We start from the raw sequence: 20,572 nt of genomic DNA, 5'->3' as shown, positions 1-20,572 counted from the left end.
TAGATTGACACCACTGTGCCACCTCATCAACCTGATCCAAGTAGGCATTGTTGTTACTAATAGGCCCAAGATCACTGTGTCATCTGCAAACTTGATGATGGAAAGTATCATGATTTTGGTAAGTATCATGTATTAAACACGTATTTCACACATATTTCAAGTGCAAAGTAGATCACAGTGCAAAATATGTATTGATGTGTATAGAATGTGTATTAGAAATCGATGTGGATATGCCATGAAATACCCCATGGAGTGCACATAAAACGCGTGAATTTCACATACGCGTGTTTTTGAACTACCCGGCATTCCATAGCCGATGCCTCGCTCTCTGCCTCGGTTTCGCAAAAGATGCGAATACGCATGCGGTACAGTAACGCAATGAGAACGCTTGTTATTTAGAAACTGATAGAATAACGTTAGAGGAAGCATTTTCATACAACCCTGCATACAACTGCACAGCTATCGTAATTTTCGTACACCCAGCAACCAGTTCTGTTGAACTCGTTACAGGCTTATAACACTGACATCACACAATATGTCAGTAAATCTGAGTAAAAACGGCCCTGCCCTTACAGCAGCATATAAAGAAGTGGTGGATGAGAAATCTAAAACAAACTGGTAAGTCCGATTCCTTTTCCGACAGCTAGATCGTTAACTAGGTAGGGTTTCTACAATTAACGTAAGGCTAGTTCTACATTCTATGTTTGATTAACGACACAAATTACAAAAGCCTAGGTCCAGTTAACGTATCCTGGTTCGTGCAGTTTCAGATCGCTATCGCTAGGTAAGTTGGATAGACTTTAACGTTGGCAAAACCAATTTGGGTCTTAGTTTAAACCGTTCGTTATTAAACGGTTACTGCAAGGTATTTCAGTGTGATTATTAACTAAATGAGTTTAGTTTGTTTGACAGGCTGCACACTTCCTGTTTGTTATTGTAGTTATAACGGTTTCGCTGACATTCTCTGGTACTGATACATCCAAAGACAGCATCTTCCGGTTGTAATCTAGCTAGTTGCAATAAATGTATTACTTCCTCATTGGTTAGCCTAACGTTACAGTTGTTAGGGGTCACGTTAGCATGTTGGTCATAATTTTGTGCTTGAACCTCGCCATTAACACTGTCTTGGAGATGGTATAACGTTTGGAACCTTTTATTTCTCCACTTTTTGCATATGAGACCATTTATACATGTTGGCATCTTATATCTTATTTGTAAATCTTCAAATAAAGGGGCACATTAGCACTTTTGATATTACCAGGCCTACATTCATAAAATACTGATGCATCTCAGAAAATTTGAATATCATGTAAAAGTCCATTGTCCTGCATAGACTGAGATATTTAAAGGGCTCTGGAAACTATTGCTGGTGTTTTGACTTAAGAGCTCATCTTAGGTTGACCATTCTGTGTCATAAATTCTTTATTCTAATAATTTGAGGTTTCTGGATTTTTGATTTCCATAAGATGCAAACCGTAATCATCAAGATTAGAGTAATCTAGTTTAAAACAAAATGAAGGCTTGAAATATTTCACTTTATGTGTAATGAATATAGCTTATGAAAGTTTCACCTTTTGAAATTAACTATGAAAAAAATGAACTTTTCCATGATATTCTATTTTTTTTTAGATGGACCTGTATGTAGACCTTGCTTAAAAACCTGCATCTATTACAGACAAGTAATAACCATAGATAGCCTAACCATAATGTCATTATTGCATAGGGGACTGCTTTCCCATACATGCATTATGTTTTAGTCCCAAAGTTAAGGAGAACGTCAAAGAATTTCATTGTGAAAGAGTATGAAGCACTAGGCTTAATCCGTATATGGACACTGGGCCACTGAGCCAGGCTAGTGTCTAGCTGTGCAAATAGGCCTAGAGCCCAGAGGGGTCATTCCGTGTCAAATCACCCAGTGGCTGGCAGGTGACCCTCTCCTAAAAAATCTGAAAAAAATCACAGGTGTTTGAAGACCAAACCTATGCATAAATCTTAAATAGTATATCTGTATCACTAATGGTTCCAAAACTACAGCCCTTTCAAGTTTCAAGACATTTTAAGCATCGTGGTAAACAATCCTTTTTGTTCAACTTACAACATTATTGGCTCTTTTGGTATTTCACACACATTAGTGAAACTATGTGAATAGAAGTACATTTTCCTGTTGAATTAAAAAATCCAATCAAATCAGGTGTATCTTGTGTAATTCCCCCTCTGCAAAGCTCTGAAAATGGCTATAAATTCATAATGTAAAAAACATTTTACACCTTTGAGGGCTTCTCATTCAAAAAGTATGTGATACAAATTCATCAGATTTTTTCCCCACTCATGTATGGATTATAAGGTCATGTCCATGCATTAACTTTGGTTGTTAACATTATCATATTGTCAGAGCATTTTTATTAAATTGGGCTTGATTTTCAAAAAGCCTGTTTTCATCTTCTCATTTCACCACGTGGACAGTTAACAGGATTTTTTTAAATTTTACCATATATCATTCTGTATGTGAGGATCATCTGCCCAAAATTTGGGCTTGTTGCTGAGTTTCTTCATTGAGATAAGATTTTTTACAAATATTGTGTATAAATCCACTGAATTTGTACTTTATCTGCAGTACCACTTTGCACCACACGTGGTGCTCTTTTAATACAATGGAAGTCAATGGAAGAGTAAGAGAGTCACTTGTTTGCTGCATATATCCAATCTAAACACACAGTTTATGGTTCATAGTTGAACTTCTCCAAATAATTATTGCAACATTAACAACATACTACTCATACATAAATCTTATCTAGAGAAAATAAACTGATCAAGTAAATTATACACACATAAGACTGACTGGTCATCATACATGCAGCAAGAGGATTTAGCATAATTACCATCTTTGTAATGAGTTTTCTACACCAGCTTCAACCTATCAGTGCCTATGTGAGCACTTTAATAATTACTAGCCAGCTGGTTAGGCAAAGTCTATATCCATCGTCATATGCATGGGATGCAGTCCTCTGTGATACACAGACAAAGAGCATCAAGATGGAGATCAGTGCTTTGTCTCCATGTGATCTAGGAAAGAAGTTGGAGAATGAATGTAATAAAGCAACATATTCAAGTAAAAAAGGGGTTTCTAAAATTCAGTGCATTGTCAGATGCAGAAAAATCAATACTAAAGAGTTATCATCTTTTTACGAATGCCTCTTGGATCCACGAGTCCTCAAACCTTGTTATGAATACTTGTGATGGAAACACACATGGTCATCTTCATCAAGTGAAATACCTTGATGAACTGAATTTTAGAAAACCATTGTTTCTTGAATATGTTCCTTTATGACATTAATTTTCCAACTCCCAGATCACATGGAGACAAAGCACTGATCTCCATCTTAATGCTCTTTGTCTGTGTATCACAGAGGACTGCATCCCATGCATATGACGATGGATATAGACTTTGCCTAACCAGCTGGCTAGTAATTATTAAAGTACTCACATAGGCACTGATAGGTTGAAGCTGGTGTAGAAAACCCGTTACAAAGATGGTAATTATGCTAAATCCTCTTGCTGCATGTATGATGACCAGTCAGTCTTATGAGTGTATAATTTACTTGATCAGTTTATTTTCTCTAAATAAAATGTATGTATGAGTAGTATGTTGTTCATGTTGCAATAATTATTTGGAGCAATTTAACTATGAACCATAAACTGTGTGTTTAGATTGGATATGTGCAGCAAACAAGTGACTCTCTTACTCTTCCATTGACTTCCATTGTATTAAAAGAGCACCACGTGTGGTGCAAAGTGGTACTGCAGATAAAGTACAAATTCAGTGGATTTATAGACAATATTTGTAAAAAATCTTATCTCAATGAAGAAACTCAGCAACAAGCCCACATTTTGGGCAGATGATCCTCACATTCAGAATGATATATGGGAAAATTAAAAAAAATCATGTTAACTGTCCACGTGGTGAAATGAGAAGATGAAAACAGGCTTTTTGAAAATCAAGCCCAATTTTAAAGAAATGCTCTGAAAATATGATAATGATAACAACCAAAGTTAATGCATGGACATGACCTTATAATACATACATGAGTAGGAAAAAAATCTGATGAATTTGTGTCACATACTTATTGAATGAGAAGCCCTCAAAGATGATGATGTCTTTTCACATTATGAATTTATAGCCATTTTCAGAGCTTTGCAGAGGGGAAAGTACACAAGATACGTCTGATCCGATTGGATTTTTTAATTCAACAGGAAAATGTACTTCTATTCACATAGTTTCACTAATGTGTGTGAAATAGCAAAAGAGCCAATAAGGTTGGAAGTTGAACAAAAAGGATTGTTCACCACAATGCTTAAAATGACTTGAAGTTTCAAAGGGCTGTAGTTTTGCAACGATTAGTTATACAGATATACTATTTTAGATGTATGCATGTATTTGGTCTACAAACACCTGTGATTTTTTTCAGATTTCAGAGAGGGTCACCTGCCAAATTGTGCTGAAATTGGGTGATTTCACACGGAATGACCCAGAGATGAGAGGCGGTGCCACACTTTTGGTTTCTCCAAAGCTAGGGGCAGAACATAGATGGGTAGGCTATGTGACACGAACCTTTGAGTCAGCATCTTGCATCTTAACTCTTGTTAGCCCCCGCCCCCCGTCCCCCTCCGTGCTGCAAAAGCCAACATGTGCTTTTTTTAAACAATATTATTTTTGCATAATTTATCCAAACAAAGTCAAACTTGGCACTGCACTCAATGTCCTTGACAAGACAACTGTCAAGTTTGATTACGGTTCAAGAGAGATGTGGTCACACTACACACAAACACACACAGACATTCCTGTCGTTAATAGGTAGGCTAGATAGATATAGCCCGCAGGTCTCTCGGGTATGCGGGCAAAGCTCACGTCTGTACCTCAGTCACAGCTCGAATAAAGGTGACAGAGCATTTGCAGTTGCTGCACCACGTCTGTGGAGCCAGTTACCCCTTGACACAAAACATGCTCCCTTCATCGCTGCTTTTAAGTTAAGTCTTTACCACCTTTATTATTTGGGCTTTCTAACCCCCTAACCCCCTGTTCTTTGGTTGTTGTTAATGTGTCTGTTTGCTGGTGTACAGTAGGTCTCATTCTGTATTTGGGGTGGTTGACGTGGCATGGTCTTTTTTTTCGTTGAGTGTCAAACATAACTAAATAATAGCAAAATCTGTAAAGAAAAGAAATGTGGTCATTTTTTTCAGAAAATGCTGTTTTATATGAACGTATAGAGCATGCCATTCATATTCCTGTTTTTCACAAATTTCAACCAAACCAGACAAAGCTCATATGGCGTAACTGTCCTAAGCACATTTCACAGTTTGTTTTTGAATAAAAACAATGAAAAATATAGCCGCAAGCGGCAATGGCGGGCCGCAACCCGTGACATTTCGGAATCCAACAAAGCCCCGACGTGGTCCGTTTTTGAAATGTACATATTTGATGCGTGTGCTATTTTTTTTTTTTTTTTCTGGCACACAAAATTTCTGATCAATCCATCAAAGCCTTGAACATTTTTGGCACATTTCCTGCTTGGCCAGATGGTGGCACTATGCTAGGCATGTGAATTACACATGTGAATATCGTCACAATAATGATATCTAATATTTTGTAAAGTTTCAGATCAATCAATAAAGGCATTGGCAATTTCTGGCACATGTTCCTGCTTGGCCAGGTGGTAGCGCTATACCAGGCAGGCCCATTGGGTGTCTGGATATCATCATAATCATAATATCTATTAACCCTTAGAACCCTAAGCTGTTTTTAGGGCATTTTCACTACCTTTATTCATAAGGATTTATTCTGGTCATTGTGAGTGCCACACACACATATTATATATTGTTTTTTTCAGCAGAGTCTAGGCTATCCAGATCTGCCATGTATTAGTACTAGCATTGATTTTATTTTCATTTTTAAAGAATTAAAATATAAAAAGCGTATTATAAAAATTCTTATGTAAAAATTACTCGAGGCAAAAACCCTGTCTCGAAGCCTCGTTAAATTCTTATGACGCGCAGGGATTTTATTGTTCCACACGGACCGTTGTTCGGGAAGCACACCACTAGCGCATGAATCGTGATACATTCTGAATCATAGATTATGTCTATGTTCTGAATTAGTTGGCGCGATGGCGGAGTCAAGATGTCCATAAACGGCAGAGAATGTCTAAAGTTTTCAAGTAAAGTTTTGGGATCATTACATACTCAAAAAAGGAAAAGAACAAGCATCTGAACCGAAAACATGCACTCCATGCTGTTTCACCAAGCGTCAATAAAGTAGGCCATCTATCAATCTATCTAGCCCAGGGATTCCCAAACTGTGGTACGCGAGCTGCTTCTAGGGGGTACGCGAGATGAAAAGGGCTAAGGCGGACAGGTGTAAAATCAAAATGTTAAATCTTTTGTAATTAATTCATGAATAAATACATAATTTCGAATCAGGTCATAATGATATGGAAACATGAAATTAAAGGATATAATTTATAAACTCTGTATGTGTTCATCAAAAAAAGGGCAGCTTATTAAACATGACGCCTGGAATAGCTAATAGAATGCGTTACTTTTGAATGCGTTGGATGGTCCATGGTCCGTGGGGGGAAAGTTTCGCGGATAACAGGTTTTTGAAAACAACAAAAACAGAAAGGAGGGAAGGAGCAAAGCTAGGAGTTATTTCAGATGGGCAAAAAAAGGTAACATTAAGCTAGGCTTTACATTTAACAAACTGAAGGTAGCCTAAGTTTAGCCTTTCTAGGCTATAGCCTAATGTTGTCCAAACGAATACATCCTTGTCAGGCGTTGTTGTAGGCCTATTATAAGATATTGTATGTGGATGTAGTTAGGCTACTATGCAGGCTACTTTTCATAACTTTTTAACTGACCAAATGCACCCACCTAAAGCCGGGTAACGGACAACTATTGTCAACGCGTGGTGGGGGGGGTTTTGCCTCGAGTAATTTTTGTAATCGAGTTATTCGAGTAACTTGATGAATCGTTTCAGCCCTAATGCTATTTGATTTAATTTCATGATTTTTAAAAAATGTCATACTTGATTGTACAGACAAGTGCGTGGTCTCGTTGGAAAGCCCCACTTCTTCTCTGTCATGCTATAAAGGTATAAAGGATGAACAGCCGCGGAGCAATGTAACAGAGAAGAAAGGGTGTGTTTTTTGACGCACTTTGCGTCAATCGGGTTCTAAGGGTTAACCTGAGAAGTTTCAGACCATTCATTCAAAGCATAGAACATTTCTGGCACATTTCCTGCTTGGCCAGATGGTGGCGCTATGCTAGGCATGTGAATTACACATGTGAATATCATCACAATAATATCCAATATTTTATATAGTTTCAGATTAATCAGTTAAGGCAGGGGTGGGCAACTAATTTCCCCAAGGGGCCACATGACAAACTGGGACTGTTGAGGAGGGCCGGACCCAAAATACCGAACTCAAGTCTGAACTCAATTCTATTCTGTTCTTGTATAACATTAAGTAAATCATATGGTTTTGTTTACTAGTCGTAAGAACAGATGAAAATGTGAGGGAGACAAAGGAAAAACAGCAATATTTAATCTATGTCCAGTATTTAATCCTCATTCTCGAAAATGATTTTTTGACATTGACATTTTTTTCAGTTTTCAAAGACTGATATAAAAAAGTACTACAATATCTATATAATTAGGCTAGGTTATGAAAATGTGGAGGAGTCAGTACAACCGATAGGCCTGTGCCACCATTTCATCAACACTCAGCAATATTTCATCATTAAATCATTACCATCATTAAATTAATTAGACTACAGAATTAGACTACGAAAATGTGGAGCAGACAATAGTAGGCTGTCATTAGTTAATCAACATGCACAAAGAAAACTATTTAAAAAATGTAGGCTATGTTTTTGCTTTAACTTTAAGCACATAACTGTGATTGGTCAACTCGCTCTGTGTGTTGAGCCGGCTGCTTCAAGCAACCTGTGGGTAGTAGCATCATACTAGTTCGCTAACATAAGCTTTGCAAATAAACTCAGACATATTTTGGTTACAATTATGGGGTTATCCGATTGTAAACTGTCTATCTGCCAGTAACGTTTTGAAATGAACACTTCGTATCGCCAACGAGCAGCAGTAGGAGTTCATTCTAACAACCTTTGCGGTGGTGAGCGACGCAGACATAAGAGACACAAAACTTTGAAAGGTTTACGCCGACGTAAAGGCAACTGCATTGTGTCGACGCAGAAGCATAAATTCTATTCACCAGCACATCAGTGAGGGTGTTTACGTCGTATGCATCCACGCACAAATGTATGGGCGTACAAATAGCAGTCGCTTTCAAAATAAAAGCAACGATATTGATTTGCATGCATTATCTCTATGCTAGGCTCTTGACTATTGTTCTTACACGGACCTTATGCGGGCCGGTCAGGGAAAGCCCACGGGCCGGATCTGGCCCGCGGGCCGTATGTTGCCCATGTATGAGTTAAGGCATTGTCCATTTTGTCCATTTCGTTAAAATTGATCATGTCCACAACGCACAAAATCTCAATTACCTCACTTCCTGTGGGCGTGGCTAATGGCATGTTAATATAAAAGTTGTTTGTTTTTGGGAGTTACATACACCCACCAAATTTGGTGCGTGCATCTAAAACTATATGCCAACCACAAGTCACAGTGACATAACGATAAAGATAACACGTGTGCTTGTAAGTCTGCTATTCAATTTTCTAATTGATTTACCTGTCTTAACCTGCCTTTGGTTGTTTGCAGAGCCGGACAGTAACGGAGTACATTTACTTGAGTACAGTACTTGAGTACAGTTTTGAGGGATCTGTACTTTACTCAAGTATCATTTTTGGTGGAGTACTCATGACTTTACTAAAGTACATTTAAGAGGCAAATATTGTACTCTTTACTCCACTACATTTCTATCCATAGCCGTGAGTACCCGTTACTACTACTAAAAAAAAGGAAAAAGCAAAAATCTCGGAAACCCTCAATTTGTTGTTTCCCTCTCAAATGTGATTGGATTGTGCAGGCGCCACTGATTGGGACAGCCTATCAGCAATCACCTTCAGCTTTCCGCCAAAGTCAACTCCATGGTTAGATTTAGATAAGAGATGAAACCATGGACGAAACAATGGATGAAGACGCAGCAGGTCCATCCCGGGAATGTGCCAACCTGTGGCCCCACCTTGCCAGACTATTTCAATTTTTTGAACAAGTTAATGATAGTTTTCACTTCAAATGTTTAAATTAAAGTATTTGTATTTGAAATACGTATATACATGTATTAGAAATACTGCCCATTCCTGGCAACATGGTAAAAAGATATAAATGACTTGATTTTACTTTCAATTCCTTTTACATTCTCCAAGGTATTAACTAAGGGTGTCACGATTTCGATTTTATTTCGAAATCGATCGAAATTACATCTCAATCTCGAACTTCGAACTTAAAAGTAGAATCGACGATGCAGCCACACCCCCAATATCACGTCCAGCATGTATGCCAAGACGCACAAACACACATGCACGTGCAGAACTGCAGCATCAACACTCCTCTAATTTTAGGCTGCAGCCAGTTAAAATATAGGCCTACACATCAACCTACCGAAATCAAAGCCCCTCTTGCTACTTTGAAATCACCGGTGTGGAAGTATTCGTTCATTCACGTCAATTAAACCTAACTTAGCCTACTCAACTTAGCAAGTGAAAAGATGGTCTAATTACAGTCCAAAGTTACTTTAAGGCTTAAAATGTACATTTATAAGTACATATTCCATGAACACTAACCTTGGGTCTCTTCGGAGTGTGCTGAAACAATCAAATTAACATTCTGTGTTGTTTCATTTTACTATGTTCACGTCTCTGTTTTAGCCTAATGTTAGTTCTGTTTACATTACAACCTCGCGGTTGGAACGGTTTCAAAGCGGTTTCAAAATAAAAGCCCCCTGAAAAAGAAAAGGAAAAGGCCAAAAAGAGTAAATAACATATAAGGAATGCATTAATAGTAATATTTTTAAAAATCGAAAATCAAATCGAATCGTGACTTTAAAATCGAAAATTACATCGAATCGAGGATTTGGAGAATCGTGACACCCCTAGTATTAACATTAACATTTTTCATAACTCCATGTAGGATGTTTCTGAAATGTAAGCACTGTGGCAGTAGTAATGCAATATTTAGAAAATGTACTCTTGTACTCTTGATACTCAAGTACTTTTAAAAACAAGTACTTCAGTACTTTTAATTAAGTAGACATCTGACTGTTGTACTTTTACTTGTACTTGAGTAAAATTTAGCAAAGGGTATCTGTACTTTTACTCAAGTAATGAAGCTGTGTACTCTGTCCGCCTCTGGTTGTTTGTGAAATGCATACACATTTTTTTCCAGCGTCTATGTTTTTCACATAGATGTCCGTTTCTTAAGGTTACCGAGTACTGTCAGTACGGAAAAAAGCGCATATGATGTGTACATGGGGGCTCATCAACATGCCCCCAGAGTGTAGCGCTGTAGCTGCCTTGCTGCTTTAGCTGTTGGCTGCAGCAACTCGAGCTAGGTAAAACCGATTGTTTTCAGGGGTTTTTTCCATACCGACAGTACTTGATGACCTCGAAAAATGGAGATGCATTTGAAAAATCGCCGGAATTCCCAGCTTTTGGGGTATAGCATTCTAAATCATAAAAATCTCAATGGAATAGATGGGACTTTTTTTTTTCTTTTAAAAAAACTTTTCAGTCTAATATGTCAACTGCATACTTATTATAATTTGTTTTTCTTTGTACAGTACTTTGGTCAGTGAATGCTGTGTTTTTATTTTTATATACCCATTTTTATTTAACCACCATCCAACCAATTGTATTTATGGACATTTAAATGGGTATATAAAAATATATAATCATGTGTCATAGTATCATATCTTAGTTGTTCAGTTTGGAAACTGCTGGCAACATGTTGGATGTCAGATGTGCTATTAATGCTTATTTCTGAAGTCAGATTATTGGTGTGTAAAATATTTCAGAATTTGTTGTGAGAGAGCATTTATATATGCTTTTTGTTTTTACAGGGCCTTGTTCACCTATGAAGGAAATACCAATGACATTCGGCTTGCAGAAAAGGGAGGTGAGAGAGTCATTTATATTATATTATATATATAAGCATTTTTTTTTTTTTTTAAATGTTGTGCTATGTTAAAGATGTTGATGGTCCCTGAAAAGTTAAAATATAGATTTTGTTAATTAATCCTCTTGGGTTGGCTAGGCTGCTTTCTGTTGAAGTGGCTGTATGGATATTAAATGAATGCTTTTGGGAATTACATGATATTTGCACTTGCCATCAGACTTGATATCAATGTCACGACACTTGAGTTCTTGCAATGCACAGTACAACTGCCAAAAAACATGCCCGCATCGATGAGAGGAATTGAAAATCGGTTTACAATTATCACCCCTAGTTTTGAGCCTGTCTCCACCATTTACCATTATCTGGGCATTTACAGATAATTCACAGATCATACCCCTAATACACTACTGGTAAAATGTTTCCCGCCTTAGATTTTCCAGATCTTCACTTTTTAAGTTTAAATGCAATGAATGATCTTAAATTGTAGTGTCCCCTGCTGGCTAAAGCAAACAATCAGAAGGTTAGATGTTCCATCTCACCATCCCTCCCATCTCAGGCTAATATCCTATGTGCTAGCACTGAGGTTGGCAAATAAAGCTACACAACCTACCAGTGTCATAATGCAACCGAGGGAAAGGACAGCCGAGAAATGAAGAAGCAAAGTCCCGACTGGGGAAGCTGCCTTTTAAAGAAGAAAAACTCCTTACAAATCATTTGCTACTTAACCCTATGAGGCCCGCTCTATTTTCACTACCTTTAGTTTAAGTATTTATCCTGGTCATTGTAAGTGCCATGACACATGCTACTGTATATATTGGGTCTAGGCTACCCAGGCTGCCACCATTTCATGTATTAATGCTTGCATTGATTTGATTTGATTTTTAATATTTTGCTGTCACTTCGTCTGTTTTTATAACGTGATCCCTTTGACCCAGAAGGACGTGCCATATCTATGCGATCACGGGTTCGCGAGTAATTCAAACGAGAGTAATGGCTGCGCAGGTGAACGCAGAGAAGTATAGACTAAATATGATGCAATTAGGTTTAATTTCATGATTTTTTCTTCTTTGAATACTTGATTGTACAGACAAGTGCCTCGTTGGAAAGCCCCACTTCTGCAATGTCACACGATAAAGGTTTCATATCGCTGCGACAAATAGTTCCGGAGCAATTCAACAGAGAAGAATAGGTGTGGTTTTTGACGCACTTTGCGTCAATAGTCCTCTAAGGGTTAAAAACGGTGTTTCCTGAAGCGCATTACAAGCAACACACGCCTCCCACCATAACTACGTTGTTCAAAATAATAATTTCATAATGTCATAGCTCTTTCATTGTAGAGCTATTTGCACCTTCAGGCAGCCTCTCCTTGCCTGCTCTCACTTTCTCTCATAATGGACATGCACCTGCTCAGCATGCCCATAAATCCAAACATTCACAGTCATGCAAATGAGGACTGTTGCTGGCACATTAGAAGACGACGTTGTTTCCTTCAAGTTGACTCTACTACTCCTCTTCATCCCCTATGGGACATAAGGCTTCATGAGCACTCTCCATTGCATTCGGTCCCTGGCAGCATGTTGGGCCTCTCCCCATGACAGGTTCATCTGTTCCAGCGCTTGGGTCACAGTTCTACGCTTTTTGGGCCTCCCAGGTTTTCTTTTGCCTGGTGGTGTCCATCTTAAGGCAACTTTTGGGATGCGGTTCTGCTCCATCCTTAACACATGTCCTAGCCATCTCAGGCGTCTGTGCGTAATCTCTTTGGTGATGCTCCGCCTTTCCGTTTTGTTGTACAGTTCATTGTTGGAAATCTTATTAGGCCAAAAGATCTGGCATATTCGTCGGAGGCATCCATTATGGAACATTTCCATTCTCCTCATGATCGTTAATGTGATCCCATTGAGATTTTTTCTTACGAACCAGGAAGGGTTAAAGGTGCTCTAAGCGATGCTGGGTAATGTCACTTTTGTTGACTTTCAAACCAAACAGAGAGCTAGCTCACTACTTCCTCCCCCTCCCTCCTGTGCTGCTCCCGTGCAATTGAAACTCTCCTAAACGCGCATCTCGTCTGTGATTTGGTGGAACAGTTTGTTATGTTTTTATGGGCTAGGTTTGCCCGGGTTGTTTTTGTTGCTGTTTTTGGAGCCTGGGCTGTCCACAGAGATCACGTTTTTTTACAGTGAGGACACAGGCAGCTAGCGGTTGGTTAGATGATGTTTGCAGTAAGTGACATAAAATGTTTTAGCCTAAAAAACTTGTGGCATCGCTTAGAGCACCTTTAAAATGCTAATGCTAGAAACTATAAGCTACGGGTTCTTTCCCCACTCTATTGCACCTGTTTAAATGAAGTATTTTTTCCAGATGGTGGCTTGGAAGAGCTCATAGAAGAGTTGAACAGTGGTAAAGTGATGTATGGGTTCTGCGGCGTTAAAGACCCTAACTCTGGCCTACCCAAGTATGTTCTGATCAACTGGGTGAGTTACCTGTCCTCTTTCACTTTCTTTTAAGATGTGTTTACACATAGAAGTCTGCATGGTGAGTTAATGGCAGAAAATCAACTAATAATAATGCATCAATCATTAGATAAAGTAGATGGATATAAGGGTGTCACGATTTCGATTTTATTTCGAAATCGATCGAAATTACATCTCAATCTCGAACTTCGAACTTAAAAGTAGAATCGACGATGCAGCCACACCCCCAATATCACGTCCAGCATGTATGCCAAGACGCACAAACACACATGCACGTGCTGAACTGCAGCATCAACACTCCTCTAATTTTAGGCTGCAGCCAGTTAAAATATACATGTAGGCCTACACATCAACCTACCGAAATCAAAGCCCCTCTTGCTACTTTGAAATCACCGGTGTGGAAGTATTCGTTCATTCACGTCAATTAAACCTAACTTAGCCTAATCAACTTAGCAAGTGAAAAGATGGTCTAATTACAGTCCAAAGTTACTTTAAGGCTTAAAATGTACATTTATAAGTACATATTCCATGAACACTAACCTTGGGTCTCTTCGGAGTGTGCTGAAACAATCAAATTAACATTCTGTGTTGTTTCATTTTACTATGTTCACGTCTCTGTTTTAGCCTAATGTTAGTTCTGGTTACATTACAACCTCGCGGTTGGAACGGTTTCAAAGCGGTTTCAAAATAAAAGCCCCCTGAAAAAGAAAAGGAAAAGGCCAAAAAGAGTAAATAACATATAAGGAATGCATTAATAGTAATATTTGTAAAAATCGAAAATCGAATCGAATCGTGACTTTAAAATCGAAAATTACATCGAATCGAGGATTTGGAGAATCGTGACACCCCTAGATGGATAGTTTTAGTATTTTCCAGCTGATAGAAAGCAATCACCATTTTTTAACTTTTACAAAAAGGTGAGTTTTTTATTTTTGAAAGTACTCCTTTGGCAATAGTGCATGGTGGTCACTTCCCATCATGTATTACATTAAGTGTGATGTGAATGTGTAATTTTCGTTTCAAAATAGGTCACCTACCTTAGTTGTGTGAATTTGTTGAGAAATTATTGTTTAGGGCTTTTAGTTAATGCAGTGTGATTTCATGTTAATTTGAACTAACTAAATAGTCTATGTTTTCACAAATAGGCTTATTACAAATATGCTATCCTACTAGAGAGTATATGTGATTTTGTAGAAGATTTTGTTTGTGCATGAATGCAAGACTAATCCCTGGCTACTTTTTACAGTTATTTGGAAATTAAGGTAAAAAAAATAAGGGCTCATTTCACTGTGTTTTTGCCCCATCTGTGCATGAATCTACTCAGTCCACTGAAAATTCAATGGCACTTAAATTAAATTAAGGGGTTCAGTGTAAATTCCAAGTTATATTATATAGTAAGTGTTTGCAGAAAACATTCAAAATTGTCTGAAAGACAAACTTTACTCAAGTAAAGTACCTGAAAATTACAGTAACAAAGTAATTGTATTTTGTTACTTCACACCTCTGACAGGCGTATTTGTTGTTTTTGTCAACATCATCTGGCTTTGGCTGCTCGCATGTAGGCCTACATAAGATGATTTTTTTTACTGGTACTCAAACAGCAGGTCTGCAAGAGTGAGTTATTTGTAGAATCATAGTGTCTTGGACACAAGAGTTAGTTCACAATTTGTTCTATTGTTTTATTTCTCTTTTAGACAGGTGAAGGGGTGAAGGATGCCAGAAAAGGAATCTGTGCCAATCATGTTAGCTCCATTGCTAATTTTCTCAAGGTAACAGCAAATTCCTATGGTGCCCATTATTTAGTACAGTATACCCATATAATAATAATTTTTGATTTGATGATGTGTTAAATTAGCCTGACGAGCCAGACCCACATCAAGATGTACTGTAGGGTCTGGGGACTCACCATTCACAGTGCTCAGTCCGAGGGGTGGGATAATCGGTTGTCTTTCAAATACCCTCTGTACACAATAGCATCTTCTTTGTTTTCAAGTAGGGAATTCACGCCGAACCGTTGCCATCAATCATTATGTTAAGCCCGCCTACCGCCTCAACATAATGTGATTGGCCTTATCGGAGTTTAATTTTTCCAGCTCTCAAGCCAAAAGAAAGTTGCTAGACTACCCTGGCTGCCGCTAAGGTGCGTCTAGATTTCTAGGCTAGTGTTAAATGAGTATGAGACCAAAGTTAAGTGGATATGGCTTTCATGAGTGGACAAGGCATTCATGATTCATTTATGCTATTGGTCAACAGCGTTTCCTCTACGTTGATTTTGGGATGGCGGCCCACCACGGCAAAATTAATGCTGTCACGGTATCAGAATTAGGCCAGACACACAATGTAGGTGTGGTTGCCTTTTAAATGATCCTGCCGACGTATCCATCCTCCCCTGTTGGCTGCCGCTCACGTTGCAATTTAACAATAAGTAGATTGTGTCAGAGGTTAATATGGCCAGTCCAGTTTCATCGTCCCCATATTGTGATGTAGTCTAGTTTATTGTAAATACATAAACTTTCTTCCGCAGTGTTTCCTCTTCATTTTGTAGCGCTGCTTTAGATTTAGGGCAAGGCGCACAATATTGTCCGGGTGCATGGTAGACTATAAGAGTCATCCGCTGGCTGGTGCTCACTTCATTGCAGTTTAACAATAAACAGTAATGCTAATCAGATGTACCTGTCTAGTAATATTCCATAAATATATAATTTTTATAAACGTTAGTGGTGTGCGGTAGCCGTCTGTCAACATTGCAAAAAGTACGGGTACAATTTTCGGTGGAATGGTGGAAAGTTGTAGCACATGTTGAGGAAAACCCATTATTTTTTGGAGCTGATCCGACTCAAATTTCAAAGTATTTCAAAGTATTTATTGACTGAAAGTGCACGCACATTTACAAAAAATTAAAAAAGTGCTTGGGTATAAGGCTGAATCAACATATGAAAAAATAAAGAGATACCCGCACACTGTTTTGTAAGTGACAAGAGGTCTTGGTCAGGTATCAAGCAGATGAGTGGGTGGAGATATAAATATACAAAATAGTGGGCAATGCCCCATGTCCACCAATCAGTCAGATCTTCGTGTCAATGAATCAGACAATTTTGAGCAAATAGCCTATGGCCTACATTAGCCCACCAAGTATTACATTTGCATCAATTCAATATTTTGAATATATCATTATACAACAGATAGAAAAAATAAACTCAATCCCTCACATCTGTACAAGTGCCACACATATCAAGAACAAAAGAAAAAAGAGGAAAAAAGAGTAGATATTCCAAAGTCTCCAATGTCTTGTAGCTGATGAAAGGAGCAGTGGCGTCATGCCCACTGAAGTTAAGGGGGCACGTGCCCCCTCGGATTTTTCGTCCCTGATCATTTTTTTGATCATAACTTTGTTCCTATTATGCTCCATAATAAGCCAGAGCCTATAACGACTCAAATGTATTCTTCTAGATGTGTAATAAACCGTAGCAAAATAGCTGAAGACCAGTCAACAGCCCTTTTCCTAAAATTAGTGTCTGTGTTCCCGTAACAACTCACACGTGCATTCAGCTCGCAATGTTTTGCTTGTGTTGAACTGTTACAGTTAACTTTAGGCTACAGTTTGAACAGTTGAACTGTTACAGTTACAGTTTAAACAGATACAGTCAATGGTGTTGAAGTGGTAAGTAGTCTAGGTAAGCAATAAAAAGTAGTGGAATTATTTGTAGTTGACCAGGAAATTTTGACTTGATGATCAAATAGTTAGAACTATGGATTTGATCACCGGCCCCCCTCTAACAGGAACCCCCCACCCCCCGAAAAAATTTGCCTGATTGTGCCCCCTCTGAATTTTGCCTTGCATGACGCCCCTGGAAAGGAGAGTGATTGTGCAGTATGGCCAATATCAAACACTGTAGAGAGACAGATAACATAAATTTTAGAAAACAATTATAAAAAGTGTTTTATATCAAATTCCTAATTTAATCCAAACGGTCCCATAGTATTAAGGGCATGTATATAATAAGTTTCACGTTGTAAAAGTAGGCGTTCATGATTGCCATAGAGTTTAGATTCTCTGCCCGAACTTGACCCGACCGACCCGCGTGATTTGCCGTGAATTATTACACAAAATGTTCATTAAATGCACGAAGAAGTATTCCTAGGTTAATGATTGATATGAATCATACAGTATGAAGGCTACAGTAGCCTAGCTAATGTTAACTAGCACTGCTAGCAGCATTAACGTTACCAACCTCCCTGCTTAACTCACCACAACTTTGTAGGTCTTGTCCCTCATGCTGGCCCTTACAAAACCCACAAACTGACTCTCGGACATACAACAGTCAATAATGTGACCCAATTTAAAGTGGCTTTCACCCCTTTGGACACTCACTAAAACATAATATATTTCATACCTGTGTTGCAGCATGTAGGCTAATGTTAGCTGCATTATGTAATGACATACCATAGATATATACACTAGATGTCGCATGACTACTGCTGTTTATTGGAACGAATGCGTCAATCGAGACGCCATCTTGCTTCAGTGATCCACTCCTCTATAATGCATTAGCGTCAATCTGGGCAAAGATCTAGCGAAAATAAAATCACCATAAATCGTCAAAATCTCAAGCAATTATCTAGTTTTTTGGGTTGTTCCAACTGACAGGCATGTATATATGGTTGAGTCTAGAGAAAACTAAGCTTAAGACGATAATAAAGATACATTTTACCCGTCTAGCCCCATAGACTCCCATTCATTCTGCACTAGTTAGCGGCGGCCCCTAGAGGAACAATGAGTAAACTGCAAACAGGTTCGATACAATGAAAGTAAACATAACAGGCTCTTCGTAGACAGGCTCTGGTTGAGGCCACATACCCCTCGTCTCGTTTACTCATGTAAGTTGTAATCTCACCAGCAGTTGCTGTAGATCTGTAGAACATTTACCTCTGCTACTACATAGGCTACGCCAGTCGTTACTTTTATAATCATGGGTCAGTGCCATGGGCAAACGAGATGTAGCTGAATTCAAAAATGACAAAGCCATGAGAAAGGTGATTTTCTTACGTTTCAACAACAAAGAAGCCGATCTGTCATCATTGTGAGAAGTTCCCAAATTTGTCGCTAATCGCTAAAAAGGTTTTCTATCGCTGGGGATGGCCAAACGTCGCTAAATAGGTAACGCTGACAATACAGGAGAACTAGTTTAGCGCTTCAGATCCCTGTACCAAGATGGCGGCGGTGTTGACGCATGCTGAGAAGCAGAAGGCGACATCTAGTGTATATATCTATGATGACATACAATGTCGGAAATGCTAAAGGTTAGCCTGTCGGCTACCTGAAAAGTTTGAGTGTTTAACATTTACAGTGGTCTATTTGATAGTGTATTGGCCCTGACTAAGTTCGTGTGATGTATAAACCCCAATCCTTGTTGATACAAGTACCAATATTCGTCAAGAAAGTTTTTAATCACATTAAGATTTTCGCCATAGGCAGTAAAAGACTCCGCCATCTTTGTCAATATTTTTCGCTGAGAAAGTTTCAAACTATGACCATAACGGCCTTTCCACCAATCAGAGGCATCACTGTGGGATTGTGGGATTGTTCAGGATTGTGGGTAATGAAGTACTTATCCAAGAGATTGCGAATAAAAGGCATTTATCTGAAAACAAGGTTAGTGCCCCATGAACTCTTGACGTCTATATGAGCATATACAATCGCTTAGTACAGCCGTAGCTGGTTTTAAGTCTACCATGTGCAGTTAAGTTTTTATGGCTTATACCGCAATTGTCAATGGAGAAATTGCATTGAATTTTTACTTCTGGCATCGGCTGTGGGCGGGACTGTGCAGCTCTATTGCGATAGGGTTAGTCAAAATAAGGGAAATGTGAATGTTCCCACCCCCATCTGAAAATTCCCACTTAGCCTAGCCTTCACTGGATGCGACCCAGGCCACCCGGTAGTAGGCAGCCAATTTCACAAATGCTTTTAAACTCTTTTAAACTCTTAAACACCTTTACTGAGCTTATATACCGACCCAAATAAAGTTTTAGCCATTATCATTTGACATTGCTAGACCATGTTACCTCATACATGCAGACAGTTGTCTGAATTGATTCTGCTATGGTTATTGTATTTAGCAGACGTTTCGGCTAAATTCCAATTGACTAGTCTACTTTACTACGGACATTCAAACAGAACCGGCAATGACGTTTGTCACACATTCTTTATTATTCCTGCATAACAAATTGCATTTTATCACTGGCAGTCGGATGCTCTCCAGTGGAGAATCCTCCATCGCCGTGTCACCAACTGACTCGTATTCCCTGGATTTCGACCATGTTGTCCGTTGACCTAAGCATGGAATCAGTTCCGGAGTGGGGCGTGGTCAACAACAGCTTATTTATTTAAGGTTTATTTAGAGATGGACAGTGCACATTAATGAACATAAAAATGTAAATGTGCCAGAATTAGCCAAAAAGGCTATTTTGTATCTGTTGTCCATTGGCTGATGTTAACAGGCCAGATGCACCTAAAAGAAAGTCTACACACATTAGATGTAAAAGATAAAATGACACATTACACATAAGACATATTATGAAAATATTACAAACAAATAAAATGTACCTAAGCATGGGGTAGGGAATGGATAAGTATGCCGTCACCAGATAAAACATAGTTTTACAAACAGAAGTTTGTACCCAGGTGTATACGATCTCACTACCTGATACCTTATATTAGGAGGGCGTCTAAAAACCAGCTTAGGTAGCAACTCAAAAATATTTCCCAGTCTCCGGTGACGGGTCAGATTTGACTACATGCCAGTGCTTTTGGATAATTTTCCTAACCTTAGACCCTATTGGTTAGTATTTAGTTACACAGAATGGGTCCTATTGTGTCTAGCTTTAGGATGTAGAGCTTCATTCTGAAAGATGGCACTGAACCGGTCAGCAGCAGCCTCTATAAATCTGTCAG

The 20,572-nt window shown here is 38.6% G+C and overlaps 1 protein-coding gene across 3 annotated transcripts in view; it reads left to right on the top strand.

The window, feature by feature from the left end:
* Positions 1-345: 345 nt before the first annotated feature.
* LOC143106372 (drebrin-like protein) overlaps positions 346-20,572 on the top strand; it is a 72,225-nt gene continuing 51,998 nt past the window's right edge. For 2 of the 3 annotated variants that reach the window (XM_076270646.1, XM_076270645.1), the window contains exons 1-4: positions 346-618; positions 11,091-11,146; positions 13,505-13,617; positions 15,312-15,386. In XM_076270646.1, the coding sequence (XP_076126761.1) occupies positions 536-618; positions 11,091-11,146; positions 13,505-13,617; positions 15,312-15,386 (327 nt within the window). In that variant the 5' untranslated portion in view covers positions 346-535. The remainder of the gene's footprint in view (positions 619-11,090; positions 11,147-13,504; positions 13,618-15,311; positions 15,387-20,572) is intronic. The other variant, XM_076270647.1, reaches the window with a different exon arrangement.

This window comes from Alosa pseudoharengus, unplaced genomic scaffold (assembly GCF_046254945.1).
Source record: "Alosa pseudoharengus isolate Yale_2024_CS ecotype anadromous, Long Island Sound unplaced genomic scaffold, YU_APseudo_1.1 YU_APseudo_1.1_scf_6, whole genome shotgun sequence".
Lineage (NCBI taxonomy): Eukaryota > Metazoa > Chordata > Actinopteri > Clupeiformes > Clupeidae > Alosa > Alosa pseudoharengus.
This window is presented reverse-complemented; position numbering and strand designations above follow the sequence as displayed.